Below are 26326 nucleotides of genomic sequence, written 5' to 3' on the forward strand. Positions count from 1 at the left end.
AAAGCTTGGTGCTCATTCAACAGACTACACGGACAACACCTCGCAATTAACATAGTGCTGGATAGTTCGTGTAAATTGCCCATTGTGACGGTAGTTTGAAGACATTTTACCAGAATTCTTGCATTGTTTGGATGCAGTTTTGTGGTGAGAAGTGGTGAACAGTTGATCAACAATGTAATATCGTCCCCAAGGAGTTTGTGTTCAAACGCTTGAAACATTTTGGTAAGTGAATTAACCATCTGAACTTCTTAATATTGATTCCAAAACCCATTGCTCCAGCACTACCACTGCACTACCAGCACTGCAGCAGCATGTCTAGCTTGAGTAACTCTGTTGTGCGCTTTCTTGCAATTTGCGCAATCTTAAGAATGAGCGCGCATTCTTAAAAACGAGTGAGCATTCTTAAGAATGAGGACGCAATCTGAAGAATGAGCGCTCATTCTTAAGATTGTGTGGGAATATTAGGCCTACTTGTGCAATTTATGAATTTTACGCAATCTTAACAACTGCACGGCATTTTGTGCCTATGTTAAATTTAACGAATTAAAGGATTAGGCCTAAAGGGGAAATAATCATATGACGAGAAAAGAAAATGATCTATGCTTCTGTACCTGTTGAACTACGATAATTTGAATTCAGTAAAAGCTGTGATTATTGTCCCCCATGGGAAGGTTTGTAATATTATAACTGAGGACTAGAACAAGTCTGGGAGGTGCTTTTAGTCTAGACAAGTTACAAGTCCCTCACCATACATGTACGCATGCTGAGGAACACGTTTATTATATGTTTTTATTATCAGAATTCTTTCCACCAAACTATTCCCTTATTATTTCCCCGATACGCACAATACTTCTCTACTTTACATTGTTATATCTTTTCCCTAGTGAATTTGCATTGCCATGGTATAATTATTTAAGTATGGCCCAAGAATTAATCAGTGAACGAGGATGCAGCTAGACTCGCCAAGTGCAGCTGGTTCTCAGCATCGAAAAGATCGCTTCTCTTGTTGCACATTCTTAAGAATGTGCGCTCATTCTGGAAGATTTTTTTTTTTTTGTAGATTGCGCAAGGATCAATTTGACAAGAAAGCGCACAACAACTCCAGCTGACATGCTCATACATGTAAGTCATATTCATTCACATGTTGTAGCCCTGCCCTGGAGATGTTGTGCGCTTTCTTTTGATTTGCGCTATCATAAGAATGCGCATTGAAGTAATTGAACGAAATTTGACGTAAAATCTGGCTCAAGAATTGGCAAGATCTCAACGTCCCGCAACCATGTCCTGATTCTTGCGATTTACTGGACTCACACCAACCTCGTTCCTAATGCTTACTCGTTTCCAATAGGAAGCAGGAATTGGAGACGAGGTTGGACATTCCCCAACTCACTCATGCGCATCATAAATACCATCATGATTCGATGGCTGTTTTCTGTTGCAGCTAAAGACATCGTTTTAGACAAGTTTCCAGTCCTTTCCTCTCTCACAGCACGCGGGCGCACTACTGCTCGCCGCGACGCGAAAATAAGAGGAAATCTTATTTTTTATTTTCTGAACAAATAACAATGACCTGCATACAAACAAGCAAAAATACACAGCAAATTTACATCTTACTTCTTGTCACTAATGTATGCAATAAAAAAAAATATTATAACACAAACAGGTGGATCTGGCTTCATATAAATTGAATTCATCATATAAGAATATTCTTGTCTTTTTCACTTTATTATCCAAATTTTATAATAATTAAGTTGAAAATGCAGTCATTACACCTTTCACCAGCTTGTGCCGTTTAATACATTGGCAAAATTGAACACTTGCTCTTCATGCTCTACGTAGCTTACACCTGCCACTAAAATCAGAAGAAAAACAAATGGAAAGCCCAGGCATGGAAAAGATCCTTGCTGATCTTGTTGGTGAAATGGGATATCAATTAAGTTTGCCACAATAAGCACAAAGACAATCCAGAGGTCTTCTTGTGGACAAAAAAAAGATGTAGTAGCCATCCTCCCCACAGGATCTGGGATGTGACATAAAACAGCCGTCAATCTGTCCAAGCGACAGCCATAATCGTATGCGTCACAAGAAGCAGACGGGTAGCTCGGAGGGCTCCGATAATTTTGCATGCAATTGACCCTGAGTACTTGTCCAGTAAATGTTAAAATTGTATTTCCGTTCGTATGGGTCTTCATTTTTGGCAATTTCTTCGAAATAACACTTCCTGAACACGCGTGAAGGCACAAAATGATTTCTAGGTAAGTTCTCAACCTGCATACGAAATGATGCGGATCGATTTCGCTGGGTTCAAAATGATACCAGAGTGTGGCGTTGTACATACATTGTACATACAACGCCACGTTCACAGATCTAGTTTGTTGCCAATTTACTGGGCGATTGTGTAGTGTAGGGCCCCTGTATTGTTTCGATCAAATTTTAACCAAAACTTTTTTTTTATTAATAAAAAATTACACTGTCAACCTAAAGCAGACTTCTCTTAATGTAATGACACCTTTTTGGGAAATTTTGAACAATTTCTTGGGGTAGAAATTACGATTTTCCTATGCGGTTTATTGGCCGGTTGTAGCTTGAGTAACTCCAGCTAACACATGCTCATCAGGAATTCACATGTAACGCTGGAGTGTGGTCTTAAGAGACCCTTCCTGAATGGCCTCTCCAAAATTGTCCTTTTTCACCTCTATTATCCCACCCCAAATACATACCTCACACCATTCAGCAGTCATTCATGAAGCTAATGATCGACTTGAAACAGAACAAAAAAAACCAAAATGTGAAAAAATTTGACGATTTTGGCGGCTTGTCCATAAAAAGCGTCCTGTTCAAAGGGCTGTCGTCCATCTTGTTTGGCTAATTATGCAAATGAAATGCATCACGTGATGATTATCGAAACAAATTTGTGCGATGTATGTGGGTACCATACCGCTTTCAGGCATCGCTAGTGGATTCAGTTTTTGTCTGGTGCGTTGTCGTTGAAGGCAGTCATTGTCTTGCTTTCTACGACTGCTTTCCACGACAATGCGCTATGCACGACTTGTGCGCTCACTATACATCGCGCGGTGATCGCCATTTTTATTTTCAAGTTGAGCACTAACAAACATCGCCTACTGAGCGTGTAGCATATTTCGATCGTGTTGTGAGCATGCACAATGGCGAGGTCAACTGCTTGGGTCAAAGTCGTGAGCGTTGGCCCCCGCACACACGTCATGCGCGTACCTGTGAATTTGCAGTCATTCACTTTGGTTTTACGACCGTATATTCTTGCATATCGGTCATGCAGGGGTGTATATGGAAGTGCATGTTGTCAACCTTTGCAGCAAATCTTTGCTAAGACTTTCAACTTCACCCACAAAAAAGAGTGCATTTCATGAATAAATTCTTAAAAGGTACACCAATTGAAGAAAGACAAACATAACACTCACTATAAAAACACGGCACTTTGGCACAGAATCATGGAAAAGCTTACAAGTGTGCGATGAAGTGCCGATAACGTGGTATAGAGGTGACCAATTTCAATGCAGTAAACTATTAAACCGTACTATTGATTATAGAGAATTGGAAAATGATGTCGTAGTGCATCATGTGACTGTTTTTAACATGTGACTGTTTTTAACCAATGAGAAGCTTCAGATCTGGGGGAATCCCTTAGGGGTCCCCCCCCCCCCCAAAAGGCTCCGGTTTCTGGTATACGCGCGCGTCACCGTAGCCATGCGCGTCAGCAAAATTAAGAAGTTTTTTTTTTTCAATGTAAGATGATATCTCAAAACCACCCAACTCACTGGTTTGACTGGAATCCTGCTGCTGCACAATTTTAACTTGTTTTTAGATGGGGTTACGATCGAGTATAAGCTTTATGTGGCCTCTCTGGGCTCCCATATATTTTGCATTAAATTTAGTCGGGCACCATTTGCAGTCATTGGCCATTCGGCCGACATTTGAAGAAAAAAGTTAAAAAAATATAAAAAATCCGCATCGCCGCACCACTTTTGGGGCAAGCTCCATACCAGAAACCGAAGACTTTTTTTTGTTGGCCTTATCGATGTATTGGTTTCTGCCACGCGATTGTGACGTCACATAATGAGTGGCGCTGTTCACCAGTTGGCTTATTTGCATAATTTATGTCGGTGAATTCTGAAAGCAAAGTTTGATGGTGTTGGGTTTTGTTGTTGTCATCGTCATTTTACCCTCAAATTTCCCTAACAAATTTTAAAAACCCGCCCTTTAATATCTATGACATACATGCCAGTGTTGGAAATTAATTACCGGTACAAAAAAAAGGTCCCCAAATAAAAGTTGTAGCACACATAAGCTCAGAATAGCTGTTTCAGTGACTCCAAAGTCGAACAAATAATGTTTAAAAGATGATCTTTTGCTAACAAAATTGGTTTAAGTGGTCAAAAATTGCCTCAGATCGCACCACAGAGCGTCTAGAATCCAAAAAGTTCCCGGACCCAACGCCGTTAAGGCTTCGCGTTCGCATTAGTGCTTAAATCAAGGTACCGGTAGGCCCCCCCCCCCACACTTTTGAGAAGCGATTGAAGCCCTTCAATGGTGAGACATGGGAGGTGGTTTTCAAAGCATGTTTGTTGCTCATTTTTTTGTTTTTTTAGACATTCCTGTCATATTTTTGATTTTACTGATAAATAAGTACGCTGATTCACTGGATATGCAGGAAATTCCTAGCCATCTGTAAGATGAAATGACGGACATTGGCCGACATTCTTGAATCATACTATACATTTTTGTAATGATTATTACTCTCTGAGGGTAGTTTACTGCATGTCAGTTGGTTATGCAATGCCTCCAGCTGCAGTTATTTGGCAGATAACAAGTCTTAACAGTGAAGGCTCCAATTGGCAGGAGTTGGAGGCCCTGGATGCCTGATACTGACAGCTGCACTCACTTGTTATCAGAGGACTCTCATTGTCTCTGTGGCATGTATTGGAGTGCCTGTCAGTTACCCTTGAAATGACATGGCAGATATCATGCAAAAAACATAGGACATTTTCCTGAGGCACAATTGGCATGCATTGGAGGGTCAAGTAGGGTAAGGGTTAATCCAGCCCTTGTTCCATATTACTTGTTCAATGTAGAATCGGTATCATTCAACACTAAAGCAACCTGTTTAGTATTTATGAAAGCAGGATGCGACTTGATACATGTTTATAACAAGGACACAAATTTGTGACAAATTCCTGTACCTCTTATGAAGATGAAGACTTGAAGATGTGTACGCGGTACACCCAGTAGTTTGAAAATACCTACAGGTAGAGACGTAAGAATGGCCAGTTGCAAGCCCTCAATTGATAGCTTTACTTGGAAGAAATTTGGGATAATTTCATGTACTGCTTCCCAACACTTAAAATGAAATGCCTGCCCATGTTTTCTTGAAGATAATCCTCTGTAATTTCTGGAAACCTGAGAAATGTATCGAACTTGTTGGTGGGCAAAGAAAGAGAGAAAACATGACAGATTACTTCATACACTATGTATATCGACTTCTGCCCGACTGCCCGTGGTTCCCTCTAAATGTCGCACTTTTGTTACTGTGTGTCTGGAAAGACCCTTATATCAGTTTTATATAAAAGATTTTATACTCATAATGTATCTATGCCCCCGACTGTCTGTGATATTTAGTGATATTAGTGCATTAATAATGTTCTTAATAATAAATTGTCAGTTACCGGTATGTGCTCATCTATGAAAGTATCACTGACTTCAGTGGTGTGTTCAATATAAACTATACCAAGTCGATTAAAATGGGCAAAAAAGGCATATCACAATAATACTGACCGTCCACTGTGTGCACAAGTGCAGATTTTGATTTTTGGGCCGGGTGGAGGTATTTTCATGCTACATGTACCGTAGATACCCACTTCCTATGCAAACTACATCCCCCAAATGACCCAATGCATCACCTCTGAAGTGGACGCAATCATATTCCAAAATGTTGGTTTTCATCCCCATTATCACCCCCTGCTACCCTGTCTGGATAATTTCTGCATAGCACGAACGGGCAGTGTACTGTATACTGTCATCTTTCAATTTTGTGATTTCTTTATGTTAAAAAAATCTCCCAATCAGTACAAGAAAAGTAAATTGTGGTGCAAGTAAAGAAATGTACTGTACATGTTCATGTACCATTACACTATGACCTGCACAGGATGTGCATGTGTACATGTGTGCTATGTAGATTTCTTTGCCATACAGTCAGTGTTTATGGGTCAAATTGCATCGCAGGAGAAGCAGTGCCTGCAGGGCATTCATGTAACCACAATCTCATCCCTATACATGTATGGTCAGAAATTGCCCAATACCCGTTTTCTTTTTGAGCTGATGACTTGTTATGAATATTACATGTCACTCGCATAATGCACAGAGCTTGAGTCTTGTGAATAGGCTTGCTGGAGGACCGTGGACAGCATACATGTACACGCTGATTAAGAAGAGGCCAAGCGCGACTCGGGTTTCCCCAAGTTGCTATAGTAACAAGGTGTGCTAATCCCAGTGCAGAAGGTCCGGGAATGGGATGGAGTGTGGTTGCACTGGAAACACAGAGATGGCCAAAAAAAAAAGAGAAACAAAATTATGATGAATTCTTGGAGACGTAGCATAGGATTACTGGGCTAGTGTCGTGATTCACTGGTATAATGGAATTTATTATCATATCGGATGTTATGTGTACGTAGCTAGACGGTTACATCTATGCATACATGTCCGGTACAGTACCGGGTATGTCTTGTGTTTCCTTTTTAAAAACACCAAGATCTGATGTAATTTCTACAAGGGAACATGTGCATTATTCAGTTTAAATTGTATTGATAAAGGGAAACATCAATGCCATCTGGATATTTTACTCCTATGTTGAAGAAAAAATATCCCTTGAAATTCCACATTTTGAATACATAGTACAGAAATTGGAGCTGAGAGACGTGAAATGGAATGAAACGGAATCAGTTTCCATCACAATACGTCCAAAGGTTATTGTCAAATATGTAATACAGTACATGTACATGTACATACATGTGATGTTGTATTTTAGGTTTCCATTTATGTCAGGTACAATGTATACATGTACCGGTATGTGAATGTTATTTTGGTCCATGGCAGTATTCTAAGGCCACTGTATTTTATTTCATAACCATTGCTTCGATTTTTCACCTTCTGCACAGATCCAGACTCCATCACCAGATAAACCCAGCCAGAACAGGTCCAACCATTGTGAGTCATCTGAGGGGAGTTAGAACAAGATTGTCATAATCTCTCACATGCTCTGGAGCTGGAAACACCCCTACACGCTTAAATGATCTGGCCTAAATAATAATAATCACACTCCGGGGACATGCTGGAAATTCAACCCATAAGAGTAAGTGACATTACTTCAATGCATGGTATTTGACACCTAGTAGAATAGGGGAGTATAATGCTATGGCCATGGTTGGTTTACTTATTTTATTTTGCCTTTAAATGTTTGCCTTTTACAAGTATTATTTCGTTTTGCATGTTTGTGCTTGGATAATACTCAAGAAAGGTTTGTTTTGTTGCATTATTTTATACATAAAATTTTGCGTATTGAGGTTAAATTTTGTTTAAAGACTAGAACTCCGTACTAGTAGTAGAAGGAATAGTGTGATGATGTGTGTGTTCAACTTCATTTCTTGAAAATGTTATGAAAAAGTAAAACTAAAAATGTTTAGTGTTCAACATGCACATTCACATGTTGACATACATGTACATGTACATGTTGTCTAGCAGTAATGTGCAGTAAATTATGTCATGTCAGTATGTGTGCTTTATCAGTTACCGGTAACTTTGCACATGTGGATGTTTGTTCATGTTTGTAAGGAATATTAAATCTACAAACACGCCCCAATTACTCGTGAAATAGTGTTTGCATTCATTGACATCTACAGATCCAATCGTAGATGCTGTGTCTGAATTCAATCCATTGCAAAAGGCTGATGAGTCAGTCCATACAAAATGCACCAGTCTGCCTTTCATACTACATGTAGTCCTTTTTTAGGGGGGGGGGTACGGAGGTGTTATTATTGAAGTCTACCATGTGGTGCTGAGGAGCAGCCAGTTTGGTATGCATGGCTTATGGCCTGACCTTCTAGGCCTTTATGCGGAATGGCCAAGTACATGTACATCCCTGCGCTGCACAATATTGTACATAATATGCACTGCATTGTTGTTTATATTTTGCGCTACATACATGCATGGATGTTTTGTGTTTAACTTACCCAATTTATTCGGGTGCATGTATGTAGGATACATTTCATATTCCTTAATGTACAGCAAACCTGTACATGTACATGTATGTACATACATTAAATGTTTGAGATTATTGTTACTGCTGGTTCCATGCACAAAATTGAGTTTTACCATATTTAAGTGAAATCAGGATGTTGAAATAAGGGAGAAAATCTGATATTTTGGTTGAGGAGAGTCAGTCATATTTGTTGTTATCCCATTGGCATTAGGAGTGAATGGATGCAAGTATAAATCATGCATGCTGTGAGAACAGCAAGTGCATGTGTTGTAAATTGTCCTTTGCTGAGTATGGTCCGGGCCTGGCTAACAACAACACGTGCACTGAACTGGCCCAAGGAAATATGCATTCAGGGATCTCCTTGAAAACACACTAAGGGGTCATCTCAGCAGTCCTTGAGAGGAAATTGGGTATTATTCAGTGCCAGGAAGCTGTATCCTGACAACGTGCATTTCCGGTATCCTTGAATTTGGTTCACTTTCCTTCTTTTGTTGCCTAAATTTGTGTCATTTCTAAGATGCTGGAAAACTTTGCACACATGTAAAACCTGTCTTCTTATACTAAATTAATATGCATTTTAAAGTATGCATCATGGAAACTGCGGCACACACATGCTTTCCAGATCCTTTACACACAACATGTGTATGAAATCCAAGCATTTTTATGTGAATTTTAATACTTTTTATTATTTCTATCTACATACATGTATGTACTTGCACGTGTATTTATGGTGAAAGTTAACATTCAGAATGATGCAAAATGGTGTTTGTTTTTAGTTTTAAGATCGAAATTGAAACCACTCCGTTGCAATATTTCAGACAAAATATTACTAGTAATGGATTTTGACGGACATCGTCTTCTACTAAAGTGGAACTAAGTCTAGGGTTAAGAACAAATCCTACAAGTCTTTTCAATTTTGTAGAAATTATTGTAATTGCCTTATCCGCAACTACCGGTATTTTCCAATAATGTTCATTTGGCTGAAAATATGATTATGAAACTCGAAACACACATTTTGATTTTTCTTTTACTGTAAAATGTGCTTTGCTAGTAAGTATATCCTGTGTTTCTGTTGAAAAACAAATTCATCCTTCAGTTACTGCCCATGCATTGTATGGTTTATGATTTTAATTAAAAACTGTGCACATGTACATGTACAATGTACCACTGTACCTCTTTACAATCTGTGTACACAGAGTGTAAAGCTGTCCCACATTTATTAATACAGGTACAGTTGAAAACGGTGCACAGAGCATGGACTTTAGTATTGATAGAACTCGGCCATTATCAAAATACTGGTATTCCAGTCACTTGATAGTCTGCAATACAATGCATGCAGTACGGTACACCTATGTATCTGTGGGTTTTTTCAGGCCATGAAATATGTACCGGTACATGCGGATATTGTACAGACAAAACATTCACAGTTTAAAAAATGTGCATTTCTTTTTAATCAAAATTACACATAGTGAACATTTTGTTCACATCATCAAATGTAATGAAATTTACTTGATAACTTGAATTTATATTATCTGAGTGTTCCGCACAACTTTTTGGCTTTATGTGACTGCATTGAGTTCTTACACTTTGTTCTTAAATTTTCCTTTTTTCAATCAGATATTTCATTTCAACGACTGCCATTCCAAGAAAATAAAATGGTTCAGTTATAATGCTATTAACTACCGGTAGAGTTTTGCAATTTGTCTAAACTCATTAAGTTGTGATTGCAATTATAGGAGTAATCACAAAACAATATTTTGATTGTATTTTATTGAATCCAATACACATTTTGGATTAAAATTTCATAAAGAAATTTAAATGTTGGGGAAAGGGTTGATAAAATGTGATGTTACTTTGAAAATAATTTTCCATTTCCACTTTGTAATTGCAACGTCACATACATTGTAATTTGTGATTCCTGTCAACATGTTTGGTATTTATTCACCATCTGTGTCTCTTGCATTAGTAGAGAGATTGTGGGCTGTTTCTGCTGCTGCAGCAGGTCTGCTTGTTTCCTTGCTACTCTGTGCTTCCTGTAGTAATTGCTCAGGCGCATAATAAATGAGACTACTCGAATAATCAGTCTGTTATTGAAATGCTAAGGGAAGGGGAGTTTGAAGGACAGTCGGTGTATGCCTGTGTACCTTCACTGTGAGACATTGCAAAGTGTGATAAGGTACTAGACTGGAGAGAAGTCTGGGTAGCAGATGTGGTTTTGCATAAAAGGCTGCACGTCTAGCACATTGCGAATGTCAAGAAATTGTCTTTGTAGTACAGTAATAGAGTGTAGAGTACATGTATACTGGTAGTTATTGATAGCTGTGCATGTGTTGTACTTTTAGTGTACATGTACACTGTACGGTACTACAACACTGATTTTCCTTGAGATTCACTGTTACATGTGTATGACAAGTCAAACTCAAAGACACTTGTCCATAAATTACAAATACGTTTATTAACATGTATGATGTACATGTATGTGAACGTCTTCAAACCAGATTGATATTGTTTGACACTTCTATCAAGTAGAAACTAAGCGTGCATGTTATCATCTTTTTCAAATAAATTGCAAAATGTTTTGCAAAATTTTGAATTCAAGGAACATCCATGAATGATCCGTCCAACATCATACCTGTTACATGGCTTTTGCAGTCAGAACTACATTTTGTAAAATAAATCGCAGCAAACAAACATGCGCAGGTGAAAAGGCTCCATGGAATGCAAGTTTTACATTTGTATACTGTTTATTTTTCATTATTCAGCTTCATACACACATGTACCGGTACGTTGTTTTATTGTCAAGTTCAATAGTTCAGCCTAGGAAAAGAGACCATGTACATGTACATGTACCAGGTACGTATTGCTTGACTGTATTGTACGTGTATGAGTCAAGTCCTATCATGGGCAATAGATTTCCTGCCCTACATACTTGTATAGTACCATAAACCAGCCTGCCTCTAAGCTGGGATTGGATGGGACCTATGATGTCTGCACTGCAGTCTCTCTATGTCTATTGCACACTGGTCAGGTCAGGTTATATCAGGTCATCTTCATAAAATCAGAGATTGATTTACATATCAACCCCTCATCGTTTCAAACTTGTTTTGTGCAAACCGGGCTTATTCCGCTCACTTACTGCTATTTTGGACCCTAACGAGACTTTCAACCCGAGTCAAAACTCTCCACCCTGGTCTGGAGCAGACTGGGGCGAAATCAATCTCAAGATTGACGCAGGCTTGGCCCAGGGTTGAACATTTCCAAAGTGTGAAACAATGCATGTTTTCAATCCTGCATCAAGCCCAAGATTTGTTTAGTGTGAAGGGCTGTATTTTGTGATCCAAGAGTAATTGTAATTTGTAATATGATCAAGCAATAAATGGGATGAACAAGACTGTACAATGTACATTTGTACTTAAAGAGGACCAATTGTTTGACTAGAGGCTGTAAACTAATTAAGTACAGTTTCTTCCAAGGATTGGTTAATTGAATTGTCTTGTAATTTGTTTACTGTGGATACTCAAGCTGAAAAAACCAAGCCTTTAACAACGTCATTTTAAACATACATGTAGGCTTCATTTTTTTATGTGTGTTTGTACTGGAGTACCTATGTCATCCTTCTGGTTCTTTTTTTTATCGTCTTGAAACCAGATGCATCCGTTTCCTCCCTTTTTTGGTCAGATCTATGTAAAGTGAACCGCATCACTGTGACCTACTGGTAAAAAAAAAAAGAAGAAAAAAAGAGAGAATAATTGGGAGGCATGTGTAAAAAAATGTAAAAAAAAAATATTCAGGGTGAGAAAAAGAACTTGAGGAATTTTTATAGTAAAATTCAGATACAATGTACGGTACATGTACTTTTTACATTTTTAAGGGCATTGAGTTTCTGTTGTGTTAATCATCTTTTTCAATTTTTGTTAACCCCTATTCAAAGTTATTTCCAATCAAACGTACACATATACATGTACTTCAATTGCTGATTTACATGTACCAATTTTTTTCAGAAATATGTACAATATATAGAGAAAATCTGCACCTTTAATTGTTTATGTCACCAAAGGTTTATTTAGTCTGCACACTTACACTTTACACACAAAGACCTTTGATATGCTATACGTGTATTTCCAGTTCATTCATAAACACACTGGCCTTATGGCCATGGGCTCTTGTGTTGGCAGAAACCTTTTGTCGTGTTCTGTACTTTGATATTACAGTGTTGACTTAAGAAGAAAAAATGTATTCATTTCATTGGTTGTTGGTCATTAGTCATATTGGACATGGATTGTGGATATGATTGATAGGTGATTTAATTAATTCTGGACTAAGGATTTGCTCTTTGTTGCTAACTATACGGTACAGTACCAGTAGATGTACATGTACATGTAGCATACATGTACACGTACATTTTTTTTGTACACTATACAAAAATGTACATGTACATGTGTACATTGTACATATGCAACACATTTTGTACAGTGTATGTCCATGTACATGTACATGTACATGTACCTTATTTCTTGTACATTGTATTCATGACCTTCAAACAGTGTGTACATGGGTACATGAATATCTACCCAAGCTTTGGATAGTTGCAACATCTAGTCCCCAGGGTGTCGAGCAGTGTGGGCCCACCACTATACTTGCTCTCTCACCGTTAACGTTTGTTTGTATGAGTTGTCTGGGGTAAAAATGTCACGACGTGAGTTACGTAAATGCAATTTTTCCCCAAAGGAAATGATTATTTTTGGGAAGGTATACGTGTACATGTAATAATTAAAATGAACATGAAAACACATAGTTGTTGGAAAAAACAACACCGAGTACTGGTACACTATATAAATCCATTACTTGCTAATTGCGGTATCGATTTCAGGATACAGGAAGAAAGTTTCCTATCCAGGGCTTATTATTGGAAACGAGGTTGAAAATAAAGTGAGCCCTGGGGACGAGGATACGACTACATGTACCGTACATGTACCTTGTACACACACATTGCATTTGTCTGCCAAAGAGGATGATCTTGCTGACACAAATTGTTAGGAATATCAGATTGCTGAAATATTGTATGTAGAGTTCTTTGACATGTGTAGGACCTGTCTAGCCTGATATAATGCAGTCTCTATCCACATACCTTAGATTGCTCCTACCTGACAAGTTGTAAATTATTGTACATGAATGTTGGCTTGAATGTGTTGAGTTTTTTATTCATACAGACAGCAGTTCATGATCTGTGTCGGAAATCGAGATGCAGTTTTGGAATTGTGTATGTTAATGTTACTGTAACAGGTATTCTTAATAGGACACATACCAGTACCTAATTGTTTTTTTTGAATAATTGTTTGTACAGGTTCATTCAGCCTTATGATGAGATGTGAGAGCTGAACTAGAAGTCATCTGGAGAGAGAGAGAGAGAGAATGGAGCCTCCACCGTCAGGCACCAACCACATTTCATCACAACCGTACTCCCAGACTTACCCACACGTCCAACAACCTTACGGTCGGGAGCAAGACTTCAGTGGCTATCCACAGAAGATGGGTGATCCATACTATAGTTCTCAACGGACTGGTACCACAACTCCTATCTACCCAACACCCCTGCCTGCCCTGATTGAACCCAGTCAGAACTATCCCCCTAGAGGACTAGATGGGCCTAAGATTGGAGGGCCACAGTTTGGGTTGACCAGCCCTGGATATGGCCAAGGAGGAGGGACTGAAATGGGCCCTATGATGCGAGCATTAACAGAGGATGATATGTTTATGCCACAACCTCCTGAGTACCGTTCACCGATGCAGAACGTTGCTGGTCCGTACGGTCAACCTATGGGGTATACTTCCCCTGATGGAACTCGTACAGGATATGGTGCAGGACAATACCCAAGCCCATTCAGTCCTGGACATAGTCCTCGTGCCTCTCAGATCTACCCGGTCCGTAGCCATGCTATGTCACCTATTGATAGTGGGTTTGGAGCCAACCCTTCCCAGTATCACCGACAAACAAGCCAGAGTCCTCACATGAATATGGTTAGTCCGACTGGCCAGAACTCAGTCTTCAACAGAGGCACCGGTGTCACAGTACCCTCGCCTGTTGGAATGCAAGGACAGAGTATGTACTCTCATAGTCCCGGTTCCTCTCAAGGTGGGCGGGGTAACACCCACTTTCCATTTAGTACATCCCCAGTAAGCCAGCACACATCTCCTTTACCCTCTCCCAGTAGCCTACGATCACCTGGTGTTGTGAACAGCCCACATAATCTAGCAACAGCTTCACCAGGTCCATTTAATACTCCGTCCAATCCAAGTCCGGTCAATGTGCCCAGACCTATCAAATCCCCTGTGGCAGCATTTCAGACCCCAGCCGCTGTTACTCAGTCTGGACACCCTCTTGTGTCCCCCAAAGTCAGACCTGTTGACAATGGTGACCACAACTCTACTGGAACTCCATATGTAGAACTTGTTCACTCGAGGAATGACACTCAAAATAAAACTCACTCATCGAGTAATCCAAAGTCACCAGAGAGCCCTTACCCAAAGAAGAAAGAAGACAGGTGTAGCAGTGGACATTTGCCCAAACTAGAAGAGATGGTTGCATTTCTTGGCGAGTCTGCTACCCAGGGGATTTTAACACCAAACGATAAAGAAAACAGTGAAGAAAATGGTGAGAATGAATCCAAGGATGTAGCCAAAGTTGACAACAATTCAGAAACCACAAAGAAAACAAATGGAGAACAACAACCACCTTCTTGTGTGATTCATACAGGGAGCGTTAAGTCTGCAGAAAGACAGCCAGATATATCAAGTGCTAAGCAACATATCATTGTTCAGGAAAACAACAGGTGTAATCAGGGAAATGGAAGCCCAAGACCCAACAGCAAATCACCAAGAACTGACAGAAGTTTCATAGATGCCAGTCCCAAGGGTCCTAAGACTAACGGTGATGTCAGAGAGAGAAGTCCATTGCCGAGACAACCAACAAAGTCCCCTAAGTCACAAAGAGGAAGTAATAGCAACAAAGACACCTCCTTTGATAATCTTAATGGTCCCACTGAAAATGCAATCACACAGAAAATAGCCATGAATAGTTCATTGGATTCAGACACAAGAAGGACCCAGTCACCACAGAGCTTCAAAGTTGCCAATGACATCTCCCAGGTTGACAAAAACTCAATGAATGTAAACAACCAGCTCAAGCGTAAATTCTCTGAGACGCAAAATGACGTCTACCACAACTCCTTCAACAGCTATCCTAGAAATGGTGGGCAGTGTGTTACGGCCTACCCACTAACATACACCCCACCTAACAGCGGTAAAGAGATAAACCAGTGTGGTCCTAACAGTCCAAGAGGTTCCAAGTCCCCGGCAAGAAAGGCCAAGGAAGATTTCTCTGATGGTAATCCCCGCAAAGTACTAAAAACTTACAGTGGAAAGAAAAAAAGGACTAGTGTAGACAAGCAGGGTAATGCCATTGTATTACCCAGTCCTCTGCTTCCCTTGTCTGTGACCGATCCCCCAAAGCCAAAAGAAGAGAAGCAGACAAGTTCCGAGGAACTTCCTCCAACCAATGTTGTTAAAGAAGATCAAGGTGCTAATCCACAGACCTCAACAACAGAGACCATTGCACCACCTAGAAGCATTACACCAACCTTCCAGAATCCAATGACCACTCCTTCAAGCCAACGTACAACTCCTGAGAAACCTGTCGCGCCTCATTCACAAAAGGCTCCTCCCAGTACCCCAACAGGCCAAGCTATATCTGATGATCCATCAACCCCTACTCCTACTAAAAGGCGAGGTAGACCACCAGGCAGTAAAAACAAACCAAGAAAAGAAGGTGACACCACAAAACCCAGAAAGAAACCCGTCAAGAAGAATTTTGACATGAGTTTGGAAGTCAAAGATGAACTTGGAAAATTCAAACACCTCAAGTCATCTGTGAAAGGCAGAAGTTCAGATTCTCCGGTTCCACAGCATGCCCGAGCTCGTGGTCCCATACTAAGAATAACTGGTACCCGTGACAATCCTGTCTCTAGTAAGATTGTGAACAATCCAGATGCATTGGCAACAAGTGCTTCGGTACCAAGTAAAAAACGTGGGTCAAAGCATGACAAGACCTCCAACAAAAACATTCAGAGCGTGAGTCGAGCTCCTCTAGGACCTGCTACTAAACAATCTCTGACTGTTAATAATCCAACGGGACCATGGCTATGTGCACTGTGTGGCAAACCTGCTAACTATGACTCCTTAGGAGATCTGTATGGTCCATATTACCCTCCTGGATACCAGATTCCTATTCTCAGTCCACAAAGTACTCATGAAAAAACTAAAAGTGTTGTTGCTGCTGCAGCCAGCAAGAAGCAACAACAACATGTCAGGACAAACCAAAAGGGCAAATTAAAAGCCAAAGTCTCACCCATCCCTAAAGCTGCCAGGACATCTAAGGTGTCGTCCAAAGGGAAAGCATCAAGAACAACCTCAGCACAGCGTCAACGCAAATACTCAGATGAGGCAGAATATTTCATGTTCTTGGAAGAGGCAACTACGTCATCAGGTCGAGTGTCCAAGACACCAAAGAGAATGACTTATGAGATCTCCAAGGTAACCAGCCATCGTGGGGGTAATCGAAGGAGGAAATCAAGTGAAGTTGAAGACAGGGGACCATGTGATCCTAATGAGTATTGGGTTCATGAGGATTGTGTTATATGGACCCATGGTGTATATGTTGTTGGAGGAACTCTGTATGGACTAGCTGAATCAATCAAAGCTACACAAACAGTGGTGAGTAAAGACCAGATGTTTGTTTTTTTTGCTTGGCGTATTTCAAAAGCACTGCATTTGCAAGTGATGATGATGCTACTTTTCAGTGAGGACAAATTATGATGAAACACATTATCTTCCCATTTGTTTTTGTTCAGTGAAAACCATCTAGACCTTTACAGGGAACCTCACCCCTTATCAGAAACATTTCCAAATTATTGTAAACAAGTTATTAAATTAAATTTAAAAAACAGCTAAATTTTTGACAAAACTGCCAGCTGTTTCAAACCAATATCACACATGTTCAAAATCAGGTTTTCTTGACTAGATGATTGAAATGGATTGTTTTAATAGCCCCTTATGTTCAATTTTTGTTGTATTGTACATGTAATAAGTGCTTCGATTTTCCCACCAGGAATGACTTGCAGCGATACATTTGTACATGACCTGTAAATGTACAAAATATATCTGATACTGTAATATACTGTATACTACTTGTAATCATTTGAATTCTCATCCATATCTTGCCTGCCCTCTTCCCACTTGTTATGTATTGTGTGTTTCCTTTATATATATTGTACATTTATATGTACATTGCCTTATGTATCCTCTGTGTCATCATTGTTCCCTCCTCAGGCGTGCTTTGAGTGTAAAGATAAAGGTGCTTCACTCGGTTGTATGAGTAAAGGTTGCAAGAAGACTTATCACTACGTCTGTGCTGTTCAAGCTGGTGAGTACTTGCATAATGGGTCAGTCAATAAATGTTGGGTCCAAGAGTATGACATTTGTTGGTGTCCCTGTTAAACCTGACCTGTGTAATTTCCCAAGCAAGTATCATTCAAACTGATTTCAAACTATATTTTTATTTGTTTGACATGTACTTTGCTTTACATGTACATAATCACCTTTGGAGATGGAAGGCATTAAAGAACGTGGGCAGAAATAAAATAAAATTATATCTGTCGAACAGGGACACAAAAGAAATTGGACCCCAAATGTATGGAACGACCCACATGTTAGCGTTATAATCCTTCTGTTTGTACTTCATCATAATACACGCGTACATGTATTTGTCGAGTGTAATGCTACGTATGAAGTGCAGAGTTTTCACTTGCATAGGTACTGGTTTAAATAAACTTGTTTTGCAAGTTCATGACATTTTTTCTTTTCCAAGCTTACAAAACCTATGACTTCCCAAAGCATTTTGCTTGCATACAACTGTATAATGTTACTCAGGATCATGTCTGCTTGTACTGGAAATTCCAGCATAAATAAAAAAGTAAAAACCAAATGGATAGAGTTACTTGGTTTTGCTTTGTGGCCTGTGGAACGCTCGCTGCATTTGACTGCACAGAGTGACATAGTTTTGGCTTCATGCCAGGCAGGAAAGCGAGGGGTCATAGAAGGGTCCAGAGTAGGGTAGGAAGGAACTGACTGACAAGGTGGGGGGGGGGGGTTTGCTGAATTCCTTCAGGATGTCATAATGTACAGTGTGTCCCTTGCCATGTGTGTGTCTCTTGCCTGTGTAAGTGATCTAAACTGAATATGTTGACCCAGATACTGCCATCTTGGGACGTTGTGGGACGTCTTTACCTGGTCCCCTGAAGTCAACATAATTAGTATGCATGGCTCAACATATAAAATGTGATGAGACAGATTTCATGTGCACTCAGTCTAAAAAATACCCTTTGCATAATATTTGCAGTTTTCCGAACCTACTAGTATAATGCCCCTACATGTATGTTCATGTGGCCTTTCTTAGCTTGACACTGTGCCAGAATTAGCCAGACATTTGCCAGTGTGTTGACTAGTCTCCGCATTTCTTGTGTGGTTACATGTGTAATGCTGCCGGTCTGTTTATAGACTGCAGTTGACGTAGACTACATGTAGTACAGTTATTCCTAGAGAGAGAGAGAAAGGGGACACTGCTGTTTCCTGTTACTAACTGGAATTCCTTAATCACTTTGTCTTGTGTTTAAACAAACACAAGATTCATGATTTTAGAGAGTTTTTATGTTATACTTCTGATTTGTAATTAACAAGTGTTCTTATGAGGCAGTTAATTTAATATGGCAGTCCTAAATGTTTAATTTTTTGAGGTACGTGTAGATTTGGAAAATGATTATAGAATCAGTAAATTACTCTTTCTGGTCCATTTTTGTGAGCAGATACCTCAATGTTTCTTTTTCTGTGATATACATGTAATGTACCTGTTGTAATTACCTCATTCTCGGAATGATATCAATAGTAGTCACTTGCAAATTTTGTGTCCGTTGCATAAAAGTTGCGAAACAGTAGTAGACATCTACTAATCAATTAAATTTCAAAGATAGGGTTAAGCATACATGTACGGTAGGTATTTATTAAGTGTTTGAGACAATTTGTTTGATTTTCTGGTTTTTTTATGTGAACGTTTCTTCTGTCCTTGCAGAGTGTCAACTACAAGTGGACAATTACTCCATGATCTGCCCTCAACACAAGGTAAACATAATCATTGAATTATGAATTAAACCACGTAACTGTCAAAACCTGTTGGAAGGGGATTGTCGACAGGGAGACCTTGAATACTGCTACCACTTGTGAAGCATCCATCTTAGAGGGCAATGCCTTTGTTTTGCTGGGGTATGCATGAGCAAACCTTCTGTGCATTAACTGTTACTAAACTAAATCCATCATTGACAGGCACTCACCATTGCTGACCCATCACATCTATCAATGTCAGTCAAGGCATGGTACCCTCAATTAACACAACTACCACACTATTCATAAGATGGATTTTTGTTCCCCAGAGTTGTAATGACTCGAGTCAATGACTTGCCGACTCGAGTCACAATTTTTGGTTGCTCGAGTCGACTCGAGTCCTTAGGGGAAAATTACTCGACTCGAGTCCCTCATCAGAATGACTCGACTCGACTTGAGGAAGGCTAATAAGACTCGAGTCCCAAAAATAAAAGCAAAACTTTGCAGAATTTTTTTTTTGAAATGGCTTACGCCAGTGCCGTTTTTTTGTTCATGTCACGTTAGAATGTTAGCGAATAATGTATACATGTACAGACGCGGTTTGATCGGTGTTCCCATTTGTTGAATGGCGATCAGCTGGCACCCCTCTTTTTATTTTCATTAAGAGTCGAATGTGGTTTCACCACATGTCGTGGGCCGAGTGTAAAATTTAAAAAAATAAAAAATGACTTTCTCTCTTGAGTTTATTTATTGCATAGTGTTCAAATATTTGTGACTCGAATTGACTCGAGCTAAATACTTGACTCGACTCGACTTGACTCGACTACACACTGTGACTCGACTCGACTCGACTCGACCTTCTTGACCTAATGACTCAACTTGACTCAAGTCACTTCTTTAAAATGACTCGACTCGACTTGAGTCACAAAAATCAGTGACTCGTTACAACTCTGTTAATGTTCCCTCAACGTATAAACACTGTATACTCGGTGTGTTACCTCCCGAGTGAAAATTGGGGAAAAATACCACAGCCTGTCAATTGTACCAATATGAGCCCAAATTACAGAACTGTTCAAACCTGTCACCTGATAGATTTTGACGGATAGGGGTATTGGTCTCCATATGGTCACTGGGAGAGGGAAGGTAAATTCCTGAAACATGAAAATGAAAAATTGAAAATCAAAAACTGGCCAGACATGAGTGCAATAATTATAAAGTTGCATCACAAACACATCAAGACAGTCTTCTGAATTTTCTGTTCTAGAATCTATGTTCAAGTATTTTTAGTTACATGTAGCTGAACATCAGAATAGATGATAATCCAACTCCTACAAACGCTGAAATTTCCTTTGATGTGATCAGTTAATAAGATTCATTTTTTTCACAGTAATTCTTTCCATTTCATTGAAACATTCTGAAATCAAAATTCTTTTTCTTTGTCATCAGGACAAAGTTGTAAAAATGAAAGATTTGACATGATACCCAGAGGAGTAGCATCAAAGCTTGATCTTTACACAGCGTTTCTGCATCCTGTTTCATGGAGTGCCAGGTAGCATGACCTCTGACGTCAGGTGACCTTTGAACTGGTAGTATGGTGACATCATGCTTTATATGTAGTTAGCTACCGTAATTGTATGGTAATATCATTGCTGTATATGTTCTACTTTGCTCCGGTGAACCTGTGTGAAGATTTCAAGGCGTTTCGTGCAGAAACCAATCTGGGGATTGGTTGTTTTGAAAATTTTTGAAAGCCTTGTTCATAAACAATTTGTAAAATAATTGTTCTACCATAGAAAATTATCAATCACAAATGGTGATTTCATAAAAAAAAAATATTTATGTTTCATTCGTGGAGATCATAGAAGTGTGATTACTTTGTATTTAGTTTGTTGCAGTACACATTTGGTAGAGTGAGATACATGTAGTAGCATTGAACAAGTTCTAGCACAGATGTGTCTGACTGTGCTTGAATTCTGTGGACACTTTTACCACAGAACCGTTATTATTCCTCAGTTTGTTTCTGCTTGAGTGCGTGATGAGTGATTATTTGCAGAATGAGTTTGTTGCAAATCAAAGAATAAAAAGCCAGCTCGTACCAAGCATTGAAAATAGCGGGACCATTTTAATCAGAGCTGAATGTCTGAAAATTCATTGGGGTAATTTTAATCTTTAAAAATAGGCTCAGAAGTTCTGGAAACTGTTTTTGATTCAAAAATTCAAAAGAAAGAAATATAATCATTATTTAGAAAGGAAGTCTTTTTTTTACTATCACAAAAAATCTGTCTTTACTCACCTCATAAAAGAAACTTATAAAATAAGCTTTCCTTTTGTTATCCTGTTTTTGGGTTATATCCACATTCTCTTCCATTTTTGTAAAAATATTATTGGAAGTCTTCCCATCAGAAATTACAAAGAAAAGTAATACCGTAGAAACAAGACATACCCAGTGGACACATGGCTTAAACATCCAATTTTGGATCCAAACTGGCTATCCCCTTTTTGAAGAAGTGTGTTTATATCTTAACATAATGGACGTAATTAAATGTGTATATTGTGATGGAGCATCAACATTCACAAATTCATTATCTGTGTATGCCAAACTGAAACCAATTCACTGATGTATAATACAGATGCCGTCTTTTAGGTTATAGTGGATGATTTTGGCCAGCAGTTTCTTTTGGATGGACAAAATTACATGTACATGTTGATTAACATATCAAATGGAAAGTAGTTCAGCCAGCCACAATGAAACTAGAAGTCTGCACCTAACCTAACTTCAGATGACATGTTAAAGGAGTTAACAATTCATAAGATGGAATGAGTTTACCGGTACATTATGGAAAGGCCATATTTTACCGAGCGATAATATTCAACCCATTTCACAATTTAAAGGGGCACTGCGTCCTGAAATCCCCGACAATTTCATGTTTTTGATTGTTTACTTACCCTATTTCAAACATCTGGTTGAAAGGAAACCAACCTAATGTCTTCTTCCATTCCCGAAAAAAACAAAAACAACCCGATTGTTTACATCGGACACGACGGAGTATGATACATGTTTCCTGTCGTTTTCATACAATTTACGATACACTACACAGCACCGTTCTCAAGCACAACGGTGACCAATCAACAAGGCACAAAATGTGATTTCTTACACGTCCGCAAAAGGCGAACCCTTACGGCTGGAATCACGACTAGCACGAACAGTCCGACTTTTTGGGGTCGCAATAGTGGACCCCAAAAGTCACTCTCGCACGAATACTACTAAAGCGCCCAGTTTTTAAAGGATACATGTAGTTGTGTGGATGTTTATATTCTATTTTTAAATGTTCTTTCCAATTAACATCATTTCGTTCAAAATGCATTTTGTGGCCCAATTGAGCGTATTCCAGGATGCAGTGTCCCTTTAAAGCCACTCAGTACTTGTTTATATAACTGACATAAAGATCCTTGTCATTAACAGTTAAAATTAACTTCTTTTTCAATAAAAAATTGGTTAGAAATGTATTTCTCTCTTCCAAACTTTTCCAAAATATATTTCTCTCTTCCGAAAAGTTTGAACCCAACTTTGTAGCTACTGGCCGGCTCTTGGGAACAATGTGCAATGCTCAACGCGCAACAGCATTCATTTGCAGTAAATTTTGCACCTTACTGCGCCATGGAACAAGGATGATCCTTACTGTTGAATAGTATTTCTCATTCACCATGGGCGAATGGGACTTTTTGAGCCCAGGTGTGAATGGGAACAATAATGAATGTCACGTGATGTGAGTTCCACCAATCAAATGACAAGGATCTGTATGTCAGTTATATTTTGCCAATGAATGCATGGTTATTTCAAAAGATAGGGGGCACATGTTATATTCTGAAATAAGGAGAAATATTTTTTCTCTCTAATATTTCGGTATTTGTATTATAATTTGAAATCTTTCTCATAAAATTTAAAGTACGTTTTTAACAATCGTAAAAAAAAAAACTAAAAAAGGGAATCGGGTATTTCATAGTCATAACATTTTGTAATTTATTGTTTTGGTATTCTGTAGGACTAACAGGTTAACTCACAATTTACCCACATTGGCTTCCATGTTCATGACTTCCCCGTTTCATATTTGAGATAGTATGATGTTAGGTGATACAAACAGTGATGAATAATATACCACAGTGCAGGCTGTTTTCTGTTCTCTAGAGCTGTAGTCATTTTGCTGCTTAGTTGAGACAGATTATCAGTCCAATGCAATTTGCTTCACATTGCATCTAATGGTTCTTTGTTGCTGATTGTCAGATTATTCTTGGCTTAACACAGAATAGCTCAGCAAAACTTTCTGTTTAACAGTTCAATAATGCTGGCTGTCTACCATAAAATAACCTTTGCAGGAAAACCTCTCCATCCTTACGATTACACTCAAACTTCTAAGATGTCAACAAGAGCTCAGAGTAAACTCCTCTGAAATGACATTTTCCCACTCAGGAAAAATCACTTTGTCATGCTTTAAAGGAAGGCATTATTTGTTTTGCCAAGATACAGGTATGCCTCCTGTTGGTTACAGATTTTTGTTTGTTTATTTTTGCTTTTATTTTGCTGGTTTGCTGTTGATGATCAAGGTTTTTCTGTTCAAAGTTTCTCACAGTGAAGAGGTTTTGTGGGGCGTGATTTATGGAGTTTTAATTGGAGGAATGGTTGACAGATGTAGAGACACATATGTAGTTTGTTTTTGTCTCTTTCCAGATTTTCTTGGAGAATGTTTTTTTGTTGAAAGCAGACTTTTTTCCAGTTTGTTCCTTATTGTATACAATTTGGAAATTATTTGTTGATGTGCATAAATACTATCTTTGATTTGTGTTCATGCAAGAAGTTGTTCATAGACAATGCAAAGTTTATTATCGGTTGTTGTAAACAATGAGTGTGGTTGGTGAGGTATGTGTTTTGTTTGATTAGAAAGTGATTTGTACTTGCGAAGAACAATGTAGAGTTACATTCTGTACATAGACTTACTTGTAGAACAAGCCACTTTGTGTATCTACATTCTCTATGAATTTGGTTACCAGTGAACAGAGCTAAAGAGTGGGATACCAGCCAAACTGTGATTTTACATGTGATATAGGTCCTTGGCAGATTTACTTTACATACATGTATAGATTTTCATAGCAAATTTGGTATGTTGGGTAGTTTCTTGATATAAGTTCTGTAGGAACTTCTCTTCAGAAAATGCCTTAAGTTTTTTTCTTTTCCTTAACCAGTTCGAGCCGGATTTATTTTGACAGTGATCTGACCAAGGCGCGGTATTATTTTAACGAACTTCAATGCCAGACGGGCCCAGGCCATGATCTGCGGGTAGCACACCCTGATTTTTCCGGCCGATGTGAATTTCTGAAAACATTTGCGTGTATATACGTCCTCAAGCGCGAACTGGTTAAAAGTCTGTGAAACAAAAGTTTGATTGAAGGGTGTAAGATGTGAATTACTCCCTGGTTCTTTGCATAGAATGCTCAAGATTTGTTGAGTTGAGTTGGATTTGACAAAGCAATGCATTATCTAGTTATTAACTGAGTAAGGATTAGGACCAAAGCTCTTACAATGAACCTTGTATTTGTTAAAGAGACCTTTCATTTAACACAAAGTGGACTGAAACGTTTTACGCGACAATAGAGTTAATTTTCCAAGATCCTGATAACGAAATCAACTTGGAATTTATATGAAAGGTGTGCATTTAAAAAAATGGATGCACTAAAGTGAAAATCCTCAGTTTCATCACCTAAAAAGAAGGGTTTTTAAATATCGAAAGAAAACATGTGTAACATTGTTGGTGACTTTATTTTTTATGCAGTGTTTGGTGACTATAACAGAAGGATTTAGCTTGTTGAGCAAATGAATCACATCTTTATCAATAGCTTGGTAAAAACAGTTGCTTTTAATTGCTTTAATTTGTTTTGAGGATTGTAAAAGGCGAAAACAAACATTGTAATTGAAAGTTAACACTTTTTAATTGGGTTGCTTATTGTTACGTAATTCCTTGCTGTTTTTCTTTTTGTAAGTTTATAATACAGTTCAAGCGTTAATATCTATATCATGGAGAGACAGTTTGCATTAAAAAGTTACTGAATGTTAACAGAAATATTTGTGGTTAGTCTCAGTTTGTGTGAGATTTCCTTATTTTTTACTTATTTCATTGCCAAAGCAATGTAGTTCATTAGCTCACAGTTCATTGTTTTCTTTGCCATTTAATCAACCAACATATTACAAAATATAATTCAGAAAGAATTGTTTTGGCTTTTAGAAATAAAGAAGTTAAAAACAAATGATTTGGACAATAGAGGGTTTTCAAAGCTGTTTTCCCACAGTAAACGTACAGGTATATGCGAGATTTGACCTCAGTGAGGTCACGTTAAGTTGTGCCTCTGCAAGACTGATGAAGTCATACGCATATTTGCCTATTTGAAGCAATTTAATTTTTTTTGCCCAAATTGACCCTAAAAACCACAAGGGGTTAACCTTACTTTTTTTTTTTAATGAATATGGCCCCCCCCCCAACAAATTGCTTTTCTGTCAAATATCTCTTTTCTGTCAAATACCACTGGGGGCGACCATTATTGTCGCCCCTAGCGGTAAAACGCTTGTACCGCTGGGGGCGCCCTTTGTCGCCTCTAGCGGTATATATTAACGCGCGTACGGCTGGGGGCGACCGTTATTGTCGCCCCAAGCGGTATACCGCTGGGGGCGACCATTATTGTTGCCCCTAGCAGTATATATTAACGCTTGTACCGCTGGGGGCGAGCATAGCGCTTGTACCGCTGGTGGCGCCCTTTGTCGCCTCTAGCGGTATATATATTAAC

General features: G+C 38.8%; 1 protein-coding gene across 1 annotated transcript; it reads left to right on the forward strand.

Moving 5' to 3' along the window:
• LOC119722811 (histone-lysine N-methyltransferase 2C-like) lies at positions 1 to 25608 on the forward strand. The gene is made up of 6 exons (XM_038193168.1): positions 1 to 222; positions 7188 to 7381; positions 13632 to 17056; positions 17672 to 17765; positions 19467 to 19516; positions 20942 to 25608. The coding sequence occupies exons 3-6, from the start codon at positions 13700 to 13702 to the stop codon at positions 20972 to 20974; spliced, it is 3534 nt and encodes a 1177-aa protein (XP_038049096.1). The 5' UTR covers positions 1 to 222; positions 7188 to 7381; positions 13632 to 13699; the 3' UTR covers positions 20975 to 25608.
• The last annotated feature ends 718 nt before the right edge of the window (positions 25609 to 26326 follow it).

Source organism: Patiria miniata, unplaced genomic scaffold, assembly GCF_015706575.1.
Source record: "Patiria miniata isolate m_02_andy unplaced genomic scaffold, ASM1570657v1 HiC_scaffold_1, whole genome shotgun sequence".
In the NCBI taxonomy this organism is placed as follows: Eukaryota; Metazoa; Echinodermata; class Asteroidea; order Valvatida; family Asterinidae; genus Patiria; species Patiria miniata.

Bases quoted from the DNA above. Each gene is read 5' to 3' on its own strand.
- LOC119722811 (XM_038193168.1), top strand. From the start codon at position 13,700: ATGGAGCCTCCACCGTCAGGCACCAACCACATTTCATCACAACCGTAC. The intron at 17,057-17,671 runs GTGAGTAAAGAC...TTCCCTCCTCAG, and splicing joins TCAAAGCTACACAAACAGTG to GCGTGCTTTGAGTGTAAAGA. The intron at 19,517-20,941 runs GTAAACATAATC...CTTTGTCATCAG, and splicing joins TGATCTGCCCTCAACACAAG to GACAAAGTTGTAAAAATGAA.